General features: G+C 39.1%; 1 protein-coding gene across 3 annotated transcripts; it reads left to right on the forward strand.

Moving 5' to 3' along the window:
• Positions 1 to 4,004: 4,004 nt before the first annotated feature.
• slc7a2 (solute carrier family 7 member 2) lies at positions 4,005 to 18,674 on the forward strand. 3 transcript variants are annotated; one of them, XM_030144759.1, is made up of 12 exons: positions 4,005 to 4,267; positions 5,427 to 5,807; positions 5,904 to 6,059; positions 7,356 to 7,521; positions 8,885 to 9,021; positions 9,101 to 9,323; positions 11,215 to 11,351; positions 13,322 to 13,424; positions 14,854 to 15,062; positions 15,143 to 15,309; positions 15,427 to 15,535; positions 17,045 to 18,674. In XM_030144759.1, the coding sequence occupies exons 2-12, from the start codon at positions 5,438 to 5,440 to the stop codon at positions 17,221 to 17,223; spliced, it is 1,956 nt and encodes a 651-aa protein (XP_030000619.1). In that variant the 5' UTR covers positions 4,005 to 4,267; positions 5,427 to 5,437; the 3' UTR covers positions 17,224 to 18,674. The 3 variants fall into 3 exon arrangements, with proteins under 3 accessions (XP_030000619.1, XP_030000617.1, XP_030000618.1); XM_030144757.1 differs by lacking the exon at positions 11,215 to 11,351 and adding an exon at positions 10,821 to 10,960 and having other exon boundaries at positions 5,430 to 5,807; positions 17,045 to 17,223; XM_030144758.1 differs by lacking the exon at positions 11,215 to 11,351 and adding an exon at positions 10,821 to 10,960 and having other exon boundaries at positions 4,006 to 4,267.

Below are 18,674 nucleotides of genomic sequence, written 5' to 3' on the forward strand. Positions count from 1 at the left end.
TCTTCAGCTTTGCATTCTTGCATGAGGATTCAAGATGAAAATTTGATTATGTGGTTCTGCTTATTATTTTAATTATCACAGTCAAATTTGACTCAAGTTATATACTCACTGGCTGATCACTTTTATCACTGCAGTTCCCAGAGGACTAACTGAGCCTCATACTAAAGGCCAACACAGGATAGGGAAGAGATCATGGCTGTGTGGATTGGATGTTTAAAGGCAAATATTTAAGGATTGTAGACCTGTGAAAGTCCCTATTCTCCATATCAGCCAGTAATATTGTAACTAACGTTTTAGAAGTGATTCAGGATAAACATGAGTTTACTAGTTTCAAACACTAGTTTGATTCTGACAGGATTATTGGCGGTTGTTTTGGAGCCTATTTGTGCAGCGTACAACCCACCTTATTTGTGATCTTGTTTGAAAGTGGGTTACAATTATCAGAATTCCAGTACCAAATAAAACCCTCTTTCTTTACAGGCTGATATAGACGTTGTAGCTCACAGCACATAAAGGACACATTAAGACATCTTTGTGTGGAATTCATTTTTGGAAGTCTGTGTCCCGAGGGTCTTGAAGTAAAGTCGGGTTCAGGCCACAATTAACCCACAGACCAAAAGATCCTTGGACATCACAGATCATATTTTAAAGAATCTGTTACTGTTGCCAGACATGTTAAAAATTATTAACACAAAGTACATTGTCCATGAAATTCAAGTTTTGCAAATTATGATGAAAATCTCTTATATAACCATTACATTGTGTTTGTATAGAAGCTGCAAGGACTGTTTGAGGGTCAAACACTGACCCAGATATAGACAGGAAATGACTTTTAGCATATTGTACTCTTCTATGATGACACACACATCCATAGATAAAGCTTTATCCTTCTACCTAATAAAAAGAGTATTAAGTCAGACTAAGAGCAGGTAATGTCTCCAGGCTTCAGTACCCAGACTGTTCTTAAAACGTAATATGAACAGGCTTTGTCCACTTATGCTACATTAATGGGGTTAAATGTCTATACATGGTCCATTCTGCTCTCTCAGACAAGCAATAACTGTTTTATGGGGTTCTATTTATATTTTGAAGTAGTTTTTGTAACTTAGATTCATGATTTGTTTTAACATTATTTGTACACTGTAAAAGGGAGTATGGTGTTGTCATTGTCTATTTTTGACTGTAGCACATCCACATACTATTATTTGAGGCATCTTAGACTCAAACACTGCTGTTTTACCTTGGAAATCACTCTTACTGTCTTGAAGTAAGGCTTCTTCTCAGAGCTGTTGTCCAACTTATCAGTAATTGTTCACTCTAACATTTCCTGGTGACATGAGTGTTAACTGGAGCGAGCGGACCAGTGTCTGCAAGGTAAACACCACTCAATCTGTTGACCATATCCACGTTTTTGAAGCTAGGTCACCCAGCCATTGGAGGGCAAATGCATTCAATTGGCTTCACACAATTAGCGCATGTCAACAATGAAACAGGGTGAGCTAGTGACTGCTTTCAGTCCTTTCCATGGTTACAGTGACTACGTGCATGTAAAGAAACTCAATACTTTAATTTTTTCACAAAATTAGATCTATGACTGTTATCAAGTGCAAAACATAGACATTTACCCATGCTTGTGTACATGAAGTTTTTATTGGAGTCTGTGTTGTGTTGGGAGCTGGTCAGCTTTACTAAAACTAGCTCTTATGCTTTTAGGGTAGTGAATAAGTAAACAACTTCAATAACTTGTTAAATCTGTGCTTTTTTTGAATGTTCCAGAAAGGTTTGCACTCTTGCTACATTAAAGGTTTGGTATAGTTTGTGCATTTGCATGTAGCACAGTGAAGTTTGTGCTGGTGTCTGGTTGTTGCAGTTTATAAGCCCTAGCGCACTCTATTTCTAAGCTAACAACCTACTACAATGATTGTTGGTACACTGATTTTTTTTGTAGCAGGTGTTTTTTATCTGTGAAAATCCTTATGTTTGTTTCGGAGTTTTTCAGTGCCTGTCATTTACAGTGTAGTGTGCAACACTTGTAACTTCACCTTAAGAATGGTGTTAGCTAATGTTAACAAATGATTGACTATGATCACATGTCTACAAAACAGTGCTAATGTAAGCACTCTTAACATAAAATTTACATAATTTTTACATTAAGTTATATACAAAAATCTGTTTTTACAATGGGCTCTAACAGAAATAAAAAATATTCAAAAAACAAAACAGAACATTAAAATATCTAACTTATTCTCTGGATAGGGCTGCTGTGTCATCACCCCTTGCTTTTCAGTGGTGGCCCTTTGGACCCACAAGTGACCATATTTGGACACAAATGGACCCACGCTATATGCTAGTTCACGGACACTGTAAAATGGTAAGGTCAATCATTTGCAGAATAAAGTAATTTTGTTAGAGTAGCATACAGTATTAACCACAAATAGAGCTGCATGGCAGGAAAAAAAAACAAAACATTTTTTTCAGTCAACAGAACCTCAAACAGTCTGACATTAAGGTTCTCTATTAGCACAAAATCTTACTAACAGAACAATACTTTAGTTAAGGGCCACCAGATTGATTAGATGGTCCAAATAAAGCAAATGTCACTTGGGACAAATTGCCAACTTAGCATCTTTAGACATAAATTTAATACGTGTGGCCTTTTTTAGAGCCAGCATCTAGTGGCTGTCAGTGGTATTACACTTTAAGATACTTCCACACTGGCATCATTTTAACGGTGAGGTCTTTTCCCACAATTTTCTCAAAATCTTTAAGCATGGTCTAAATTTTCTGAAGTGTCAAAGCAGATCCAAGAGCACGCTTTTCCTCTCAGACCACTATATTAAAAATTATAGTACATTTTTTAGCCCAATGCCAACCCAAAAGTGCCTGCTAACGCTAACAAGCACTCATCAGCTTCACTTATAACTGCAACTTGTTTAGTTCATTTCATCATTGTAGTCTTGTCATCCTGTCCTCTCAGTACAGATTTGTCTGTATTAGTGTTGATTCTGACAGTCTTATTTACGCAGGTCCAAGTCTAGATAAACATGCACTGTTATGTAAAGACAGCCAGCCAGCATTAACAGTAGTGTCTCCAGTCTGCCCATTTTTTAAAGAAAAGTATTTGCTCTCCCATCAGCATGCAGGTCAGATCATCTGCCCCTGCAACCAGGGTTTGGTGGGCGATCGTCCATGATATTTAGCTGCTTGGCTGGATGGACAAACTAAGAGAGCCCTGCCTGTTGTCAAACCGTCAAGTCCCTGGTCTGTGGGTTGGACAGTGTTTCAGGGGCCAGCTGCCACCTTCCCACTGAGGTCTTAAGCTGGTTTGAGCTGGTCTTGGCAGAAACACACAAGCAATAATACCACTGCAAACTCTGGCTTAGCTGCTGTTAATATACAGTCCTTGATGGGAAAAAAAATGAAATACCCCCCCCAATAGCTTTAACTTTGTTTTGGAGGTGCCAGTCTCTCAGTGGTACACCACAATGCACTGTGCTATTGATTTTGTAATGTGCACCATGGGTCCAATAGCTCAGGGAACATTGAGCAATACCTGTCTTCCATTAGGAGGACTTAACCCCCCAGTACTGTAGTCCACCCTTCACTGACCAATCAGCATCCATGCTTTTAGCAGCACTCCTGTAGACTGCACTGGGCAAACAGAAGTGTCTGCTTCAATGTTTGTCAACGCCAGTTGCCTAACCATTTATCAGCAGCCAGTAAGTATCTGGGCAGCTGGGATCTATTTGACCTAAGTGTGCATCAGGAATCACAATTTCTGCTGTAAAGATCCTCTCTGTGCTGCTCTGTGACACCAGGAGGGGAGCGTAGGCTGTGCAATGTTGCCTCTACGTAGTAATACTCCCCCAAACCACAAGCATAGACATGAAACGCCCCCCACCCTCATTCCGCGGGGTCCCCTCCTCCCCTCTCACCTCCCTGCTGTTGGGGACGTCATTCCCCTGGCTGCTACAGGACTGGAGGCTGGGTTTAGGGGCAAGGCGAGGGCAGATCCTATGAAGAAATACTCGAGACAGAGGGGAGGAGTAAAAATACGGCTCTGCAGTTAACATGCCTGCATGGTGAATGAGCGCAGTGGAAAGGCATAGTATTGAGGCTGCAGTCCATGGGATCAGTGCATGCCATTTAACTTTTTTTTTTTTTTTTTTAAGTTTTCCATGTGCAGCTGATCTGCTGAGGCTACCCTGCAGGAGAAACATACTTTGAAGAGAGTTTCTGTAACTGAACTTGGACCATCATCTTACAGGTAGGAAATGTATGCAAAAGTGGTTAGAAAAGACTTAAGCAGTCAAATTAATCCAGTAGTCATGAAGTGCTGAATCAGCAGCCTGTGCAGAGTAATCCAATATGTCCAGTTTTAGACATGAGTGCATGAACTGACATATTCAGTTATTGACATTTGCACCTTTTGACATGTTTCCAAATCTGAATTTAAACTTGTAAAAATGTGATTTAGGATTTTTTTACTGTCTTCTAAAGGATTGCATTGTTATGGAAATGAGCTGTCACATCTAAAACTCATTTTCTTTGGTCTGAAATGGACGGTCGTCAGTGTTAATTTACAATGCAGATAATCAAAGTTTGGGTTCTAAGAAGTAGCCTCCACTTCAGAAGCAAACTAAGAACTATTCATAGACAGCAGGAACATTTCAGTCCCCATTTATCATACAGTATTGTATTCATGTAAATATTTTAGGCAGCGGTTTTCCACCAGTGATATTAATGAAAAGAGAGTCTTTTTAGCTACAAAACAATGAAAACAAATGTCCTTTTTGTGTCATACTGCTGCATTCATGCTCTGCTTATGAATGCAGCTCTTTGAGGGCTTAGGTCTGCACCATAACCCCAAACAAAAGATTTTAATAGGATACTTACTGTATGAACTTTACCACACTATGCACTTGGCATCGTTCCTAGAATGTGAGTTTGTAGGGTTAACATCCCACCACCTTTGTTTCATCTTCACATTATGCAATTGCAACTGGCTTTTCAGCATTTCAGAGAATTTAGGTAGTTCACATGCAAAGCAGGTGCAAACCCAACTGTACTGACCGACTTGTGGTTGCATAATTGTCACACTTTCTACTGAATGTTTCAAGTGTAAACTCTAGTACAAATGTTGATAGTAGGGTCCAGAATTGTACTAATGATCAGGTGAGATCAACTTCTGATTGTTTGGTGTAAAGTTTAGAATACTATATATATTCTTTTTAATTTGTTTCCTTGCACTTCACAGAGTATATTGCATCCAACCAAATGAAACACCCAGACGATAAATACATATTTCTATGCATATTTAAGGTTACGGTTGACACTTTGCATTTGTCAAAGTGTTTTTATAGACACACTAAGCTTATGAACACAATCACTGCTCAAGTATTCTCAGACTTTGTTCTCTCTTTCAGCAGGTGTTAACATGCTGGAGCAGGTTCTTTCTTTTGGCCGCTCCCTGGTGCGAAGGAAAGTAGTCGACCTGAGCAGCCTCGAGGACTCTAAGCTATGCCGCTGCCTGGGAACCGTCGACCTCATTGCCCTGGGAGTGGGCAGCACTCTGGGCGCCGGTGTCTATGTGTTGGCTGGAGAAGTGGCCAAGGGTGATTCAGGTCCCAGCATCGTCATCTCCTTCCTGATTGCTGCCCTGGCATCTGTCATGGCCGGCCTGTGTTACGCCGAATTTGGGGCACGTGTCCCCAAGACAGGTTCTGCTTACCTTTACAGTTATGTGACTGTAGGAGAGATCTGGGCTTTCATCACTGGCTGGAACCTCATTCTGTCCTATGTGATTGGTGTGTTTTTACTGTCTTTCATGTTTTTTATGTCATATCATGTCTTTTAAGGCAGATTCAGTTTCTCTACAGTGTCTGTCCTTTGTGTTCTCACAGGTACCTCCTCTGTTGCCAGGGCTTGGAGTGGCACGTTTGATGAAATGATAGGAGGACACATCGAGATCTTCTGTAAAACATACTTCAGCATGAACTCCCCTGGTTTGGCTCAGTACCCTGACTTCTTTGCTGTCTGCCTTATACTGCTGCTCTCTGGTAAGGCAGTAAATGTTGGTTGATAGTTATGAGTTTGGAAAATAAATTGTATTGATGTATTTTGTTATTTAGCAAACCACAGCTGACTTAATCAAATAAAAAGATGGCAGGATGTGGTCTGAGAAGTGGTTAATAAAGCATAACTCATTCACCCTTGAGGACAGGGTTGTGCTAACATTTCCTCCCTTTCTTTATAAAATTCCCCAATGTGAGTCCACAGCAGCACCCTGTCTCCTCTCTCCACTGCGGGGAAAAGCCCAGCGCTCTAAAAGATTAATTTTGTCTGGTCGTACTCATGACAGTCCAGAAACGTACAATGTTTTGGGCCAAATCCTCCTGTGTGACCTGCATGTCGTTAGGAAACACAAAAAAATATGAAAACCAGGCTGATCAGCAGCGTTACTTCTCTCTGAGTAAATCTGATTTCAGGGGCTTCGTCGTCTACATATAAAGGTGTACTCTTTAAGGTGTACTCTGTGGGGAGCTGGCGACCTGTCCATGGTTTACTCTGCCTTTGCCAAGTGTCAGCTGAGATAGACGGCAAAGGACCAGAGGTCACAGGAAATGGATGGATGTAATCAAAAAGAGTCTTCTGTGTTCAAAACCATATCATGTGTTTTATTTCTTGGCATGCCAATGGAACAATTAGACCAGCATGACCCAGAGACAAGACTCTAGTGTTGGAATATTTTTATAGGGACTACAGATTTGAACCCAATGTAACAAACTGTCAGAAAAACACTGTATACAAGAAGACCTACTTACGATTTTTTTTTTTTAGCTTACTGTAAAATGACACAAAACATTTCTTGGAAAAGTGCTTACAGTTTGTCACATTGTTGTATTTATGACTGTTTGAGCGTATTAGCCCATTTAAGGGTTAAAGTTTTGGATAGATTTGAACCATGTTGTTCAGGTTGTTCTTTTAGCCATGTGTTAAACACAGAAAATAGATGATCAGACGTTCCAGTTAAGTGTCATGCATGCATTTTGGTGTTACAGTGCTTCCCTAGTCCATGATATTAGGTTAAATTGGCTCAAACAATTGTGCAACCATATGGTAAGTTGAGTTACAGCTTTGTGTGTACAAATCATGCACCCACAGCTATTTTATCATCACTGTGAATGTACATAGTCTGTATGTCCTTCAGTTGGTCCAGCACTTTATGCAATAAATGAAGGGGCATATAAGGACCCTAGCAGATTAAGCCTGTGCTCTTTAAACTTTTCCTGTAATTACGTCAAACATCCCAGCACAGTGGTGAGCTGAGTTCTGCTGTGTTTGTGCTTGTCTAGGTCTCCTGTCATTCGGGGTGAAGGAATCAGCCTGGGTCAATAAGGTCTTCACTTTAATCAATGTCCTGGTACTCTTGTTCGTCATCATCTCTGGCTTCGTCAAAGGAGATGCACACAATTGGAATATAACTGAAGAATCCCTGATAAATGTTACCATAGTTACAAGGTAAATCACTCTTCTGGCTGTGTGTAAAATTAACCCATAAAGACACAAACATCCACCATCAACCAAAGTCATCTACTGATGTAAACTGTTTAATAACTATTGATCCACTAATCCTATCAATACATGCAAATAATTGGTGTAAAATGCAGTGTCTCATCTTTTCATGGTCATCAGATATGACCCATTTAGATGTTCAGAGACTCTGTAGTGAACGTGGAAACACTATCATCTTCTACAACAGGGGTGTCAAGGTCGTTTTAGTTCAGAGGCCACATTCAGCCCAATTTGATCTCAAGTGGGCCGGACCAGTAAAATAATAACAGTGAAAAAAGTAAAATTATATTATGATCAGGTTTACATCTACAAAGTTTCCTTAAAAATCTGAATTACACGAACAACTTAAATTGTCTTAAGAAAAACAAGTGTAATTTTAACAATATTCTGCCTCAGTTTATCATTTACACATGTGCATTACAATTGCACGAAACATTTAGTAACAGGCAGAATATTGGTAAAATTGCATCTACTTTTCTTAAGACATTTACGTTTGTTCGTATTTATTCAGGTTATTCACATTTTTTATATAAGTTCAGTTTGGTAATGTAAACATTTTCATGTAATTTTATTTTTTTACACCAAAAAAACAAAGAGAAAATTTGGGGTTATCATTATTTATAGGTTATTATTATGATAATATTTTACTGGTCTGACCCAGTTGAAATCTAACTGGACTGTATGTGTCTGTATGTGGAACCTGAATTAAAATGATTCTGACACCACTGATTGTTAGTATCTTCAGTGTAATTTTTGCATTTCACAAATTCATCCCGTGGGCCGGATTGGACCCTTTGGCAGGCCGGATTTGGCCCCCGGGCCGCATGTTTGACACCTGTGTTCTACAGCATTGATTCACCAGTAAAACCCATGGAGTCTGATCAATGACAGTGAATGGAGACGCTTGGTTTATGTTCAGTTGATATATTTTACTGAAAAAGTAACTTTTTCTGCAGTTTTCTCTGTTTAGGATATAATAACCCTCAACTTTAATGAGATTTAATGAACATCTACATGATCAGTAAATTCAATACAGAAAAATATATTTATACTGTTAAAATTCAAAATACAGAGGATAATATTATAAAAATGGTGATAAATTACTTAAGAAAGGTTAAATATAGAGAAAATTTCATTTGGGAACTGACATCTAAGTAGGACTGGGTCTTTATGGGTTAAAGCTGTCTCCTCAACACAGACTTGGGTTTGTTTTGTCTCTGTTACACACTGTGCAGCCGTGGCCAAACATTTGTAAATATCCCCTCCATTTTTGGTCCACATGGCTGAAGTCTCATTTGACATGTTTCAGGAACCTGTCGGTGACGGCCAACGTGACCAGTGATTATGGAGTCGGAGGATTTATGCCCTACGGTTTCAGTGGGACATTGGCTGGAGCTGCCACCTGCTTCTACGCTTTTGTGGGATTTGACTGCATCGCAACAACAGGTGAGGGTCTTCTAGATCAATCTCCTTTTGGGTTGAGTCTCTATCGCAGGCTAAAGGTACAGATATTTGTGTGAAACAGGTGAGGAAGTGAAGAACCCACAGAGAGCCATTCCCATTGGTATCGTGGTGTCGCTGACCGTGTGCTTCCTGGCGTATTTCGGCGTGTCGGCTGCGCTCACACTGATGATGCCCTACTACCTGCTGGACGAGAAGAGCCCACTGCCAATGGCCTTTGAATATGTGGGCTGGGGTCCCGCCAAATATGTTGTTGCTGTGGGTTCACTGTGTGCCCTGTCAACCAGGTAACCAACCATTTAGTTCATTGTCGTGCTTTTGTAAAGTCATTTGAGGACATGACCCATTTAGACTCAATACATCTGACTGCAGTTTGTGATTCATGTGCATGCTGTTAATGGGCGATAATGGTGATTTAGTTTTGGTCAGAAGGTTTCACCAGATATTTCTGTCTGTGTATTGGATTGATTCCTGTTGCTTAGTGGGACATACTGGGTGCAGAGCCTAATTTTCTCTGTTTTGAGATACTTGCATGTCTCAGATATCCTGAATACTTCAAGGCCTTTGATTTCTAGCATTGAATATTTGTGCATTGAAATGATGTATCTGCTTTTTTTTTGCCTCTAAATTCAACAATTAACAATTTCAACAACTTATTTCATTTTTATATTTAACAGGTTACAAATTCAGTCCATCTTTTAAAAATCACAGCAATATTATTTAAGTTGCTCATTTTTGATTAAATTCAGAATAAAATTAGGACACAAACAATAACAAAACTACTGTCTTCAAATGAACTGGTTAATTGAGTTACGGCTAATCTGAAGTTTTATTCTCTGAATTGTGGAACTTGAATTGAATTTGAGCATCCTAAATCTATATTGTCTGACTTTTTTGAAACATTTGTGACTGAATTTGTGAACATGAAACATTAACAATAAGTAAGAAAGGTTGAATACAAAGGCAAAAGTTCAGATGCTTACATTTCATTTGCTAGAAAATCAAATGCTTCTGAATTTCAGAATCTTTTGAGATCCATGTATTTATAATAAATATATTGCCCACCTGATAAGAAAGGTTTTGCAGTGTCTCAAAACAACAAATGTTTTATCAATTCTGTCTTTCTTCCTTTTATATCACTGTCCCATCCACATATCCTACAAGATGTCAGGCACATGCATATCTAATGAGTTACATTCTTGTACTTATTATGTCATTTTCCTTGAACTGATTACATTTTGGATAAGTAAATGCTTGCTATTGCTATTTACTGTACGCTGTTACTTTGGGTTCCGCCCTTTGGCAGTACTACAGGCTGTTATGCAATGCAGCCAGTTGTTTTTGCAAGTTGTGAAAACCCTGTAACACACATTTTGGTGTTTTTGTATGTTTGAACTGAATGTTTGTGCCCCTGGGGTAAGGCATGACTTAAGGAAACCCCTTCAGACCCATCCAACCTCCAGTGTGTGAAAAACAAAAATATTCTCAAACATGAAAACTGTCCAATTGAAGGTATTAACACTGTGTGACATGTAGTAGTGATACATGATTTACCTTCGACAACTCCAGTTTATAGTGCTTCATGCATCTAAAGTTGATGGAAATTAATGGAACAAATAATGCTACTATGGGACTAGTGGCTAAAAAAGAGAAAGACACGTATTGACTGTAATCACACTCTAAAGCTTTGATGATGTGACTGTCTGTGGGTGTTTGTTTGTTTGTGTGTGTGTGTGTCTCTCGACTAACGTGTTGGCCTTGCATGTCTCTGCTGTCTCATGCAGTCTGCTGGGCTCCATTTTCCCTATGCCTCGTGTAATCTATGCTATGGCAGAGGATGGGGTGCTTTTCAAAGCCTTAGCCCGAATCAATCCTAAGACGAAGACCCCACTTATTGCCACTATGACCTCCGGTATAGTAGCAGGTGAGAGCCAAGAGGGAGCGTCCTCTGAGATCACTCCTGCTAACCTTTCTCCACCCATCAACTGTGAAAAAAACACCCAAGATGCAGATGATTAGCATTAACACACTCTTTTGGCCCAAAAATGTCAATGAAATGCAGCCACTCATACAGTCTCTCCTCCATATATGCACTTGTTGTTTTTTCACAGTTGTGCAGGTGTCATGTTTTCTTTCCCAGAATTCCCTCAACTTAACCATGAACCTTCTTCTCCCTAGCCTGTTGGGCTCCATGTTCCCTCTGCCACGCATTCTCTTTGCCATGGCGCGGGATGGTATTCTGTTCAAATTTATGTCCAAAGTGAGTAAGCGCCAGTCCCCTGTGGCTGCCACCATGGCAGCAGGTACCACCGCGGGTAAGCTCCACAGACACCTGAACGTGGGGTTGTATCGTGGACTTGTTTGGGAATGTTTTTTTTCCAGGTGGTGGGGAATGACTGCATGTAAAGTATTGTGGTGGTGTTTTCCAAAGCATGTGAAAAAAACCTAATTGAGGTTATTCTTGGATACTTTTTATCTAATTTTTGCTGTGTTTACCATATCAGTCCACAAGTCCAAGTAGCTTCAAATATCTAACATATAAAAAAAAAACAAGAAGAAACAAGATGCTAAAAGTAGCTCAAAACTTCATGAGTTTGGACATTGTCATTAATCAATAAAATAGTGGGGTGTTTAAGTATGTAGTAGGTGTGTTATGTTGGAATTTGGGGTGTGTGATATGACCAAAATCTTATATCACAATATATACCATTTTACATCACTTTACATGCAGACAAATACCCAATTTGAGTGGTTCTCAAGGTGCCAAAATAATAAAAAATACATTATTTAATAGCAGTAACATCTACATTTTTACTAACTCCACTATCCAAACAGTGTTGGACAAAGAGTCTTTGTTGGTATTTAATTTGCATTAAGGAGAAGTCAGAGAAGTCAACAAAGACACATCAAAGCACCTCAGAAACTTAGATGCTAGCAAGTAATATTGTATAGCTAATAACCTAGTTGCCGCTACCTCACTGACATAAGAAACAACTGAAATGCTAACACTAATGACAAGCAGAGTTAACTGCACAGAGAGTCTCCAACCAGAGATACTTGACATAAGCAACAGAACATACTATGAAAAACTATACTCATTGTTTCAACTACCTTATAATACAGTGTGTATCATAATATTGGGCAGCTTTATTTATCTTATACCACTGGCATAATGATAAGATGAACCTTGAATGTATATACTGGCGGTAAACCAATCTACAACAAATGTCATGCAAAAAATATTAGAAATGTAGTTATAAATTTTCTCTTTTGGGAAATTAATTCTGCAAACCAGTCATAGAAAGATCACAGTCCATTTTCCCTCCCAAATTCCATAGCTACCATTAGCTACTACATGCAAACTATCTAGCTGCTAATGTCAGGTTAGTCTGTATATAACTGACTTATTAGCAGGATATAGATTATATTTAAGGTTATCTAACCAGCCAATATATGTACCTCTAGTCATGATGTAACTACCATTTTACTAGCTTGCTGTATGAAGCCTTGAAAAAATGTCTGAAGAACAGAAGGAGCTGTTTATGTAACAGGTTTTGTAATAGTGTTAATACTCAGATTTGTGGCGGTGTGGAGTTTGGGGACTGGTATGGTGCTTATACAGCTTTTCCATGTCTTGAAAGCTTTCCTGCTCAGTTGTTTCTATTATTACTAAAGTTTCAGGATTATGGGGAATGACCTTGAGGCGGCAGATGTACGATCGGATGTGAATCCCAGGGAAGAGTTCACAGGTCATGCACTGAGCACCTGACAGCACTGGGCAGGGGGGCTTTCTTTGTTCTCTCTTGTCTTTTTTATTTTTGTTACGATATATGTATATATATATTGGTGTGAGGAGCAGCTCTGTGTTTGGACTGTGCTGCTGAGATCAGATCCATACTGGAGGCAGGTGCTGAGACACAAGAGAGGAATCACCACAGTATATCTCACATCAAACGCCTCTCGGCATGGAAACGATTACAGCTGCTGCACCAGTCCAGGGAAACACTGAGCTCCATTGTGTCTTTAATTGTGAAAACATGTCTGCATGAAATCATATTTGCATCTGATCATGTGTGTTTATTTGATGGTGCATCAGAGTTGTACAGCTTTTCATTTTGGATTGCAAATATTCTGTTTTTGCATTATTGTATGTATTATGTGAATCAGAGCAATCAGTTGTGCTGTGGACACCTTTACTTGTTCCAGTGATATTAATTAGAGATGACCGGTCATGTTTACATGTTAAGGCTAAATATGTTAACTGTGTTTTCTTTGCTTGCTGTAGCCATCATGGCTTTCCTGTTTGACCTAAAAGCGCTGGTCGACATGATGTCCATTGGAACACTTTTGGCCTACTCACTTGTTGCTGTGTGTGTACTGATTCTCAGGTATGTACATTTGTAGATAAAGATAAGAAATAATCACACAGAGACACACTTTATGTGCAACATTGGGGAACAGCTTATGGAACAAATAATGCTACTTACAGAGCTTATAGCTTTTCTAAAATAAAAGCCCACAGGTATGCCAGTGGTCGTCTAATATACACCTCATGCCATTGCTTCATATTGGTGATGTAAGAGCTATGAATGCGCCCATTGTATGAATGTGAAGTGGCTGCTTGAGTAAATGAAGGTGTTTACTCAAGTTTCTGTACTTTCTAAACTCTGGACCTTCTGTTCAGTTAAAGTGACTCATCGTCTCAACCTCATTTAGTCAAGATTTATAGACATTACTTGTTACGTATGACCAAACACCTTACTGTTTGACAAATGGAGCACTTTGTGGTAAATGCTCTAAAACTATGTAACCTCTAACCGAACTCAGGTTTATTTGTACACAGTACCACGTTTCATACCTTTCATTCCAGCAGCCAATGTACCTTTAGTAACATAATAAAAAATATAAGGCGTGCACATTTAAAAACCCTTGGCCTGGCTTATCAGGTACACTACTGCCCCCAGTGGCCTGATTTATCAGTGCATGGCAAAGTTTTTAGACAGTCAGACAGACGGATGACCAACTGATGACAACAGCCTGCGGCCAGTGTGGCCGAAGGTAACAACATAGAAAACAGTAAACAACAAAAGCAGACAACAACACTAAAAATGGCAATATTATCAAAGGAACTTTCAGCAGAATAAATAAAACAGCAGGCTCATATAGTAGTGAAGACCACCTAAAGTAAACCACCCAGACCAGGGGTCTGGAACCCATGGCTCCTGGGCCAAATGTGGCTCTTTAGTCTCTCTGTGTGGCTCCCTGTGGCTTTGTCAAAAAACACAAGGAAAATCTGCAAAAATGTACATACACTCTTGGTTGATATAATGGCAAAATCTTTTTTATATATATATATATATATATATATATATATGTGTGTGTGTGTGTGTGTGTGTGTGTGTGTGTGTGTGTTTTTTTTTGTTTTCAGCTGGTTCTGGAATAAAGGACAAGTTGTCATTTTCAGACATGTCTTTTTCACGCTTTTACTGTGCAGTTGTTTTTTTTGCCTATTCAAATAATCATTGAATTGAATCAAATTGGAGAAAATACTTGATAGATGAATCAATTACAAAAATAGTCGATAGCTGCAGCTCACTCATTCAGAAAGTCACAGTTATTGTCTCAACATGTAACTCAGATAGCGCACAGGCAATTTAGTGATATACCAGTGTTGTGGTCTTGAAGTAAAATGCTGAGTTGTTTTTGTCTGAAACTGACAAAAATGCAGAAAGAAATGGAACGATCTTGAGAATAAAACCCAAAGGTAGAAATAAGAAACACTGAAGAGGTGCTTTGACCTTTGACCTGTTCTTCCAGGTATCAGCCAGATGGGGCTCTGGAGAGGCGGGCGGGTACAGGTGAGAGGGATTACCTGTCATCTGAAGGGGAGTCCGACCTGACGGAGTCCGAGTCTCACCTCAACATGCTGAAAGGCGGAGGCTCCACCCTGCAGACCGTCATGCACCCCCCTGTTACACCATCAGAGCATTCCTCCAGCGTGGTCAACATTTCAGTTGGTGTAATAGGTACGCAGACCACGTCAAAACCCTTCTCCAACCTCTGTCAGCTCCAGTTGTTTGGTCTAATATGTGTGTTTACTCCCCAGTGCTGATGGTGTGTGTTATCAGTTATTTCACCACATATCACACCGGTCCCATCATCAATATGGAGGTGTGGATCCTGGCACTTCTGTGCGTGTGCCTCCTCATATTCGGTGGAAGTGTCTTCATGATCAGCAGGCAGCCTCAGACAAACAAGAAAGTGTCCTTCATGGTGTGTAAACGCTCAGTGAATACTCCAGATAGTCCTTTAACCACATCCTGAACCATGGGATGACCAAAGCTGATCAAACCAAACAAAATGACTGTTTTTCTCTTGTTGCTGCTGCAGGTTCCTCTTCTGCCATTTCTGCCCATTCTCAGCATATTCGTCAACATTTACCTCATGGTTCAGCTGAGTGGAGACACATGGATACGGTTTTCTGTGTGGATGGCTGTTGGTGAGTGACTACTTTCTAAGACATGGGTGTCAAACATACGGCCTGCGGGCCAAAACTGGCCCACCAAAGGTTCCAGTCAGGCCCACGGGATGAATGTGCAAAGTGCCAAAAGAAGATATTAACAGTAAAGGGTGTCAAACTCAAAAATAATAGCATGATAACCTATAAGTAATGACTCCAAATTTTACTCTTGGTTTAATGTGAAAAAAAAAATTATGACATTATACCTGTAAATAATGACAACACTAAATTTTTCTCTGTTTTAGTGCAAAAAACATAAAATTCTGAAAATATTTACATTAACAAACTATCCTTTAACAGTAAAACATCAATAACCTGGAGCAAATACAAATAACTTAAAATGTCTAAAGAAAATGAAATACAACTTTAAGAATATTCTGCCTGTTTTGTGCCTTTGTAGATCTGATCTGCAATGCACATGTATAAATGTTAAATTGAGGCATAATATTGATAAAATTGTACTTATTATCTTAAGAAATTTCAGTTCTTTTAGGTTATCCACATCATTTTTGTTTGGATAGAAATGTAAATATTTTAAATTATTTAATGTAAAATTCTTTTGCACTAAAACAAAGAGAAAAATTTAGACTTTCATTATTTATAGGCTATTATGCTATTACTTTACTGGTCCAGCCCACTGGAGATCAAATTGGGCTGAATGTGGCCCCTGAAAGAAAATGAGTTGGACATCCCTATTCTAAGATAATCCTTGTAGTGTATTTATGAGTTGTAAACACTTATTTGTAAACTATAACAAAGAAGTATAGTATTCTCCCAAACTCTCTATTTGGCAAAAAAGTCACTGCTGTTCTTTCTATTCTGTTAAGATTCAAGACAATTTAATTGCAGAAATTGAATGTAATTTCCATTCATATTTTCATTAGTGTATTAAAGTGTATAAAATGATAATCCCTGTTTTCCCTTTATTTTGAGGTGTTTATAGCCATGTCGCACCAACATGTTTCTACTGCAGACAGATAGATATATAGATATATAGATAGATAGATAGATAGATAGATAGAAAGATAGATAGATAGATAGATAGATAGATAGATAGATAGATAGATAGATAGATAGATAGATAGATAGATAGATAGATAGAAGCAGTATAAAAGTATAGAAATCAGTATAACAACAATTAAAAGACAATAGCACAGTGACTTGTTATATATATCTAAATACTATCCACAAATTGCACTTAAGGATATTCCACGAGAACATTGCACATTTTGTTTCTACTAGACTAAACTTCACCCCCTCTTTTTTCTCAACAAATTAGGGAGAAAATTGGTGACGTGTAGTTTTATCCCATGAATACACATAAGTATGAAATGATAAGAAGGCTAAAAAGTTCAGTGTGTAATGATGCTTATTAATAGTTTAGTGTTTACAAACCATAAACACATCCTTGTTATAAAGTGTAACCCTGTCCAAGTAGAGTTGAAACCCCTTTTTTTTAATCTAATGTATCTTCCAACTCCTCCCCAGGTTTCTTGATCTACTTCGGTTACGGCATGTGGCACAGTGTGGAGTACCGGCGGCAGCTCCACGGTCCTCACCGAGGCCAGGACCACAGTGAGGGCGACAGAGAGAAACATGGAGGCCTGGAGGCAGGAGGAAAGGACCAGGAGCGTTTCATCTGCCCAGAGAAGACCAGCCAGTGTTAACCAGCAGCTCATTCACAGACTCCACCAGGTCACCCAGTGACACAGCGGCCTGCCACGAATGCGTAAACGCACACAGCAGCTATACCATTGATGCACCTGTACATACAGCTTCACCACCTGTACCGTTGCCATGGCAGCGTCAGCGTCTCTGTATCTGTGGTCACATGACTCGGAGCTGCCATCTCCTGGTGTCTGTCTCTGTGACAGGACCACATCCTGTAGGTCACTATGTGCTTTCTGGACAGCAGGGGGCAGAATTGAAAGGACAGGTAACACACTGGAGAGTAATGTTCATTTCCTTTATCGATGACGCAGCCGATACGAGGCTACGACAAACCTTTAGTTTCATTATGGACTAACGTGTTTAGTTCATGCCTCACTTTTTTGTCTTTCCTGTTCAGTTTTTACAGCTTTGTAAAAATGTAGCCTTTAAATATGTCAATTTAAAGAGAGATTTTTACATGTCGATTATGTGCTAGTATTGAATTATGGGGGAGAAGCACTCTGATATAAGTTTACAGCACTAAATAATGGATGGGTTTAAAAGGTGTTGTGACTGTTCAGTGCAGAATTCATGCAGATGTTTCAAGATCAGAAATACTCACCCATATTTAGACCAATGCACAGTATGTCAAATATGTTTTAGGCACTTACACATGAAAATTTCAGGCTTCTGCAGGTATTATGTAAGATTTCTTAGATATCTTTGTTGTAGTCGCTGTTGTAGTTGTGGTTTGCGTGAAGCACAGGTTTACTTTTTTTATTTAGACTCACGTGTTATATCTATAAACTGTTACAATCTGGATACGAAGATTGTGATTTTAGATGACATTTTACTCAAAAAATATTTCTAATTCCCTTTATTTCATTCTCTTACAGAAACTATGTATTGCCATTTTTTGTGCTGTGTAGATATATTTGCAGAAATGATGTAAATATAACTTTGATGAAATTACCCGTACCTTTCAAGCTAACAAAAGCACAACTATTACATGTAAGTTGAAGTATTATATCGATAACATATGGACATTTTCCAGCTTTCTTCACTTATTCTTGTGTCTCGACTCTGTACCTTTAAGACTGGAGTCTGTGTTGCTGAGACGCCTAAATATTCAGTACTTACATTTATTCTTCAGAGGTTTTTGGGGCCAAATGTGCGCCTCATTTGTGCTATGAAGTGTACGGCTCAGTGAGCTCTAGTGTCAGTGTTTTATTTACATAGATGACGAGGCCAGATACTGAGGCTGGGGGATGTTTGGTGACTGATCAAGGTGAGTTCAGGGGTCTCAGAAACTGTGGAACAAATTAAAGGGTTAGAACCTCTATGTCTGTACAGAGTAGAGCCTTCAGTGAAGTTACAGGATTAATGACATGGTGTAATGAATGAATGGTGTCATGTCACTTGTTACAAACTGTAAAGATAAACACAATAAATGTATTTTCCAGTAAGA

This window comes from Sphaeramia orbicularis, chromosome 10, assembly GCF_902148855.1.
Source record: "Sphaeramia orbicularis chromosome 10, fSphaOr1.1, whole genome shotgun sequence".
Taxonomy (NCBI): Eukaryota; Metazoa; Chordata; class Actinopteri; order Kurtiformes; family Apogonidae; genus Sphaeramia; species Sphaeramia orbicularis.

Bases quoted from the DNA above. Each gene is read 5' to 3' on its own strand.
- slc7a2 (XM_030144757.1), top strand. From the start codon at position 5,438: ATGCTGGAGCAGGTTCTTTCTTTTGGCCGCTCCCTGGTGCGAAGGAAA. The intron at 6,060-7,355 runs GTAAGGCAGTAA...GTGCTTGTCTAG, and splicing joins CCTTATACTGCTGCTCTCTG to GTCTCCTGTCATTCGGGGTG. The intron at 7,522-8,884 runs GTAAATCACTCT...GACATGTTTCAG, and splicing joins AATGTTACCATAGTTACAAG to GAACCTGTCGGTGACGGCCA.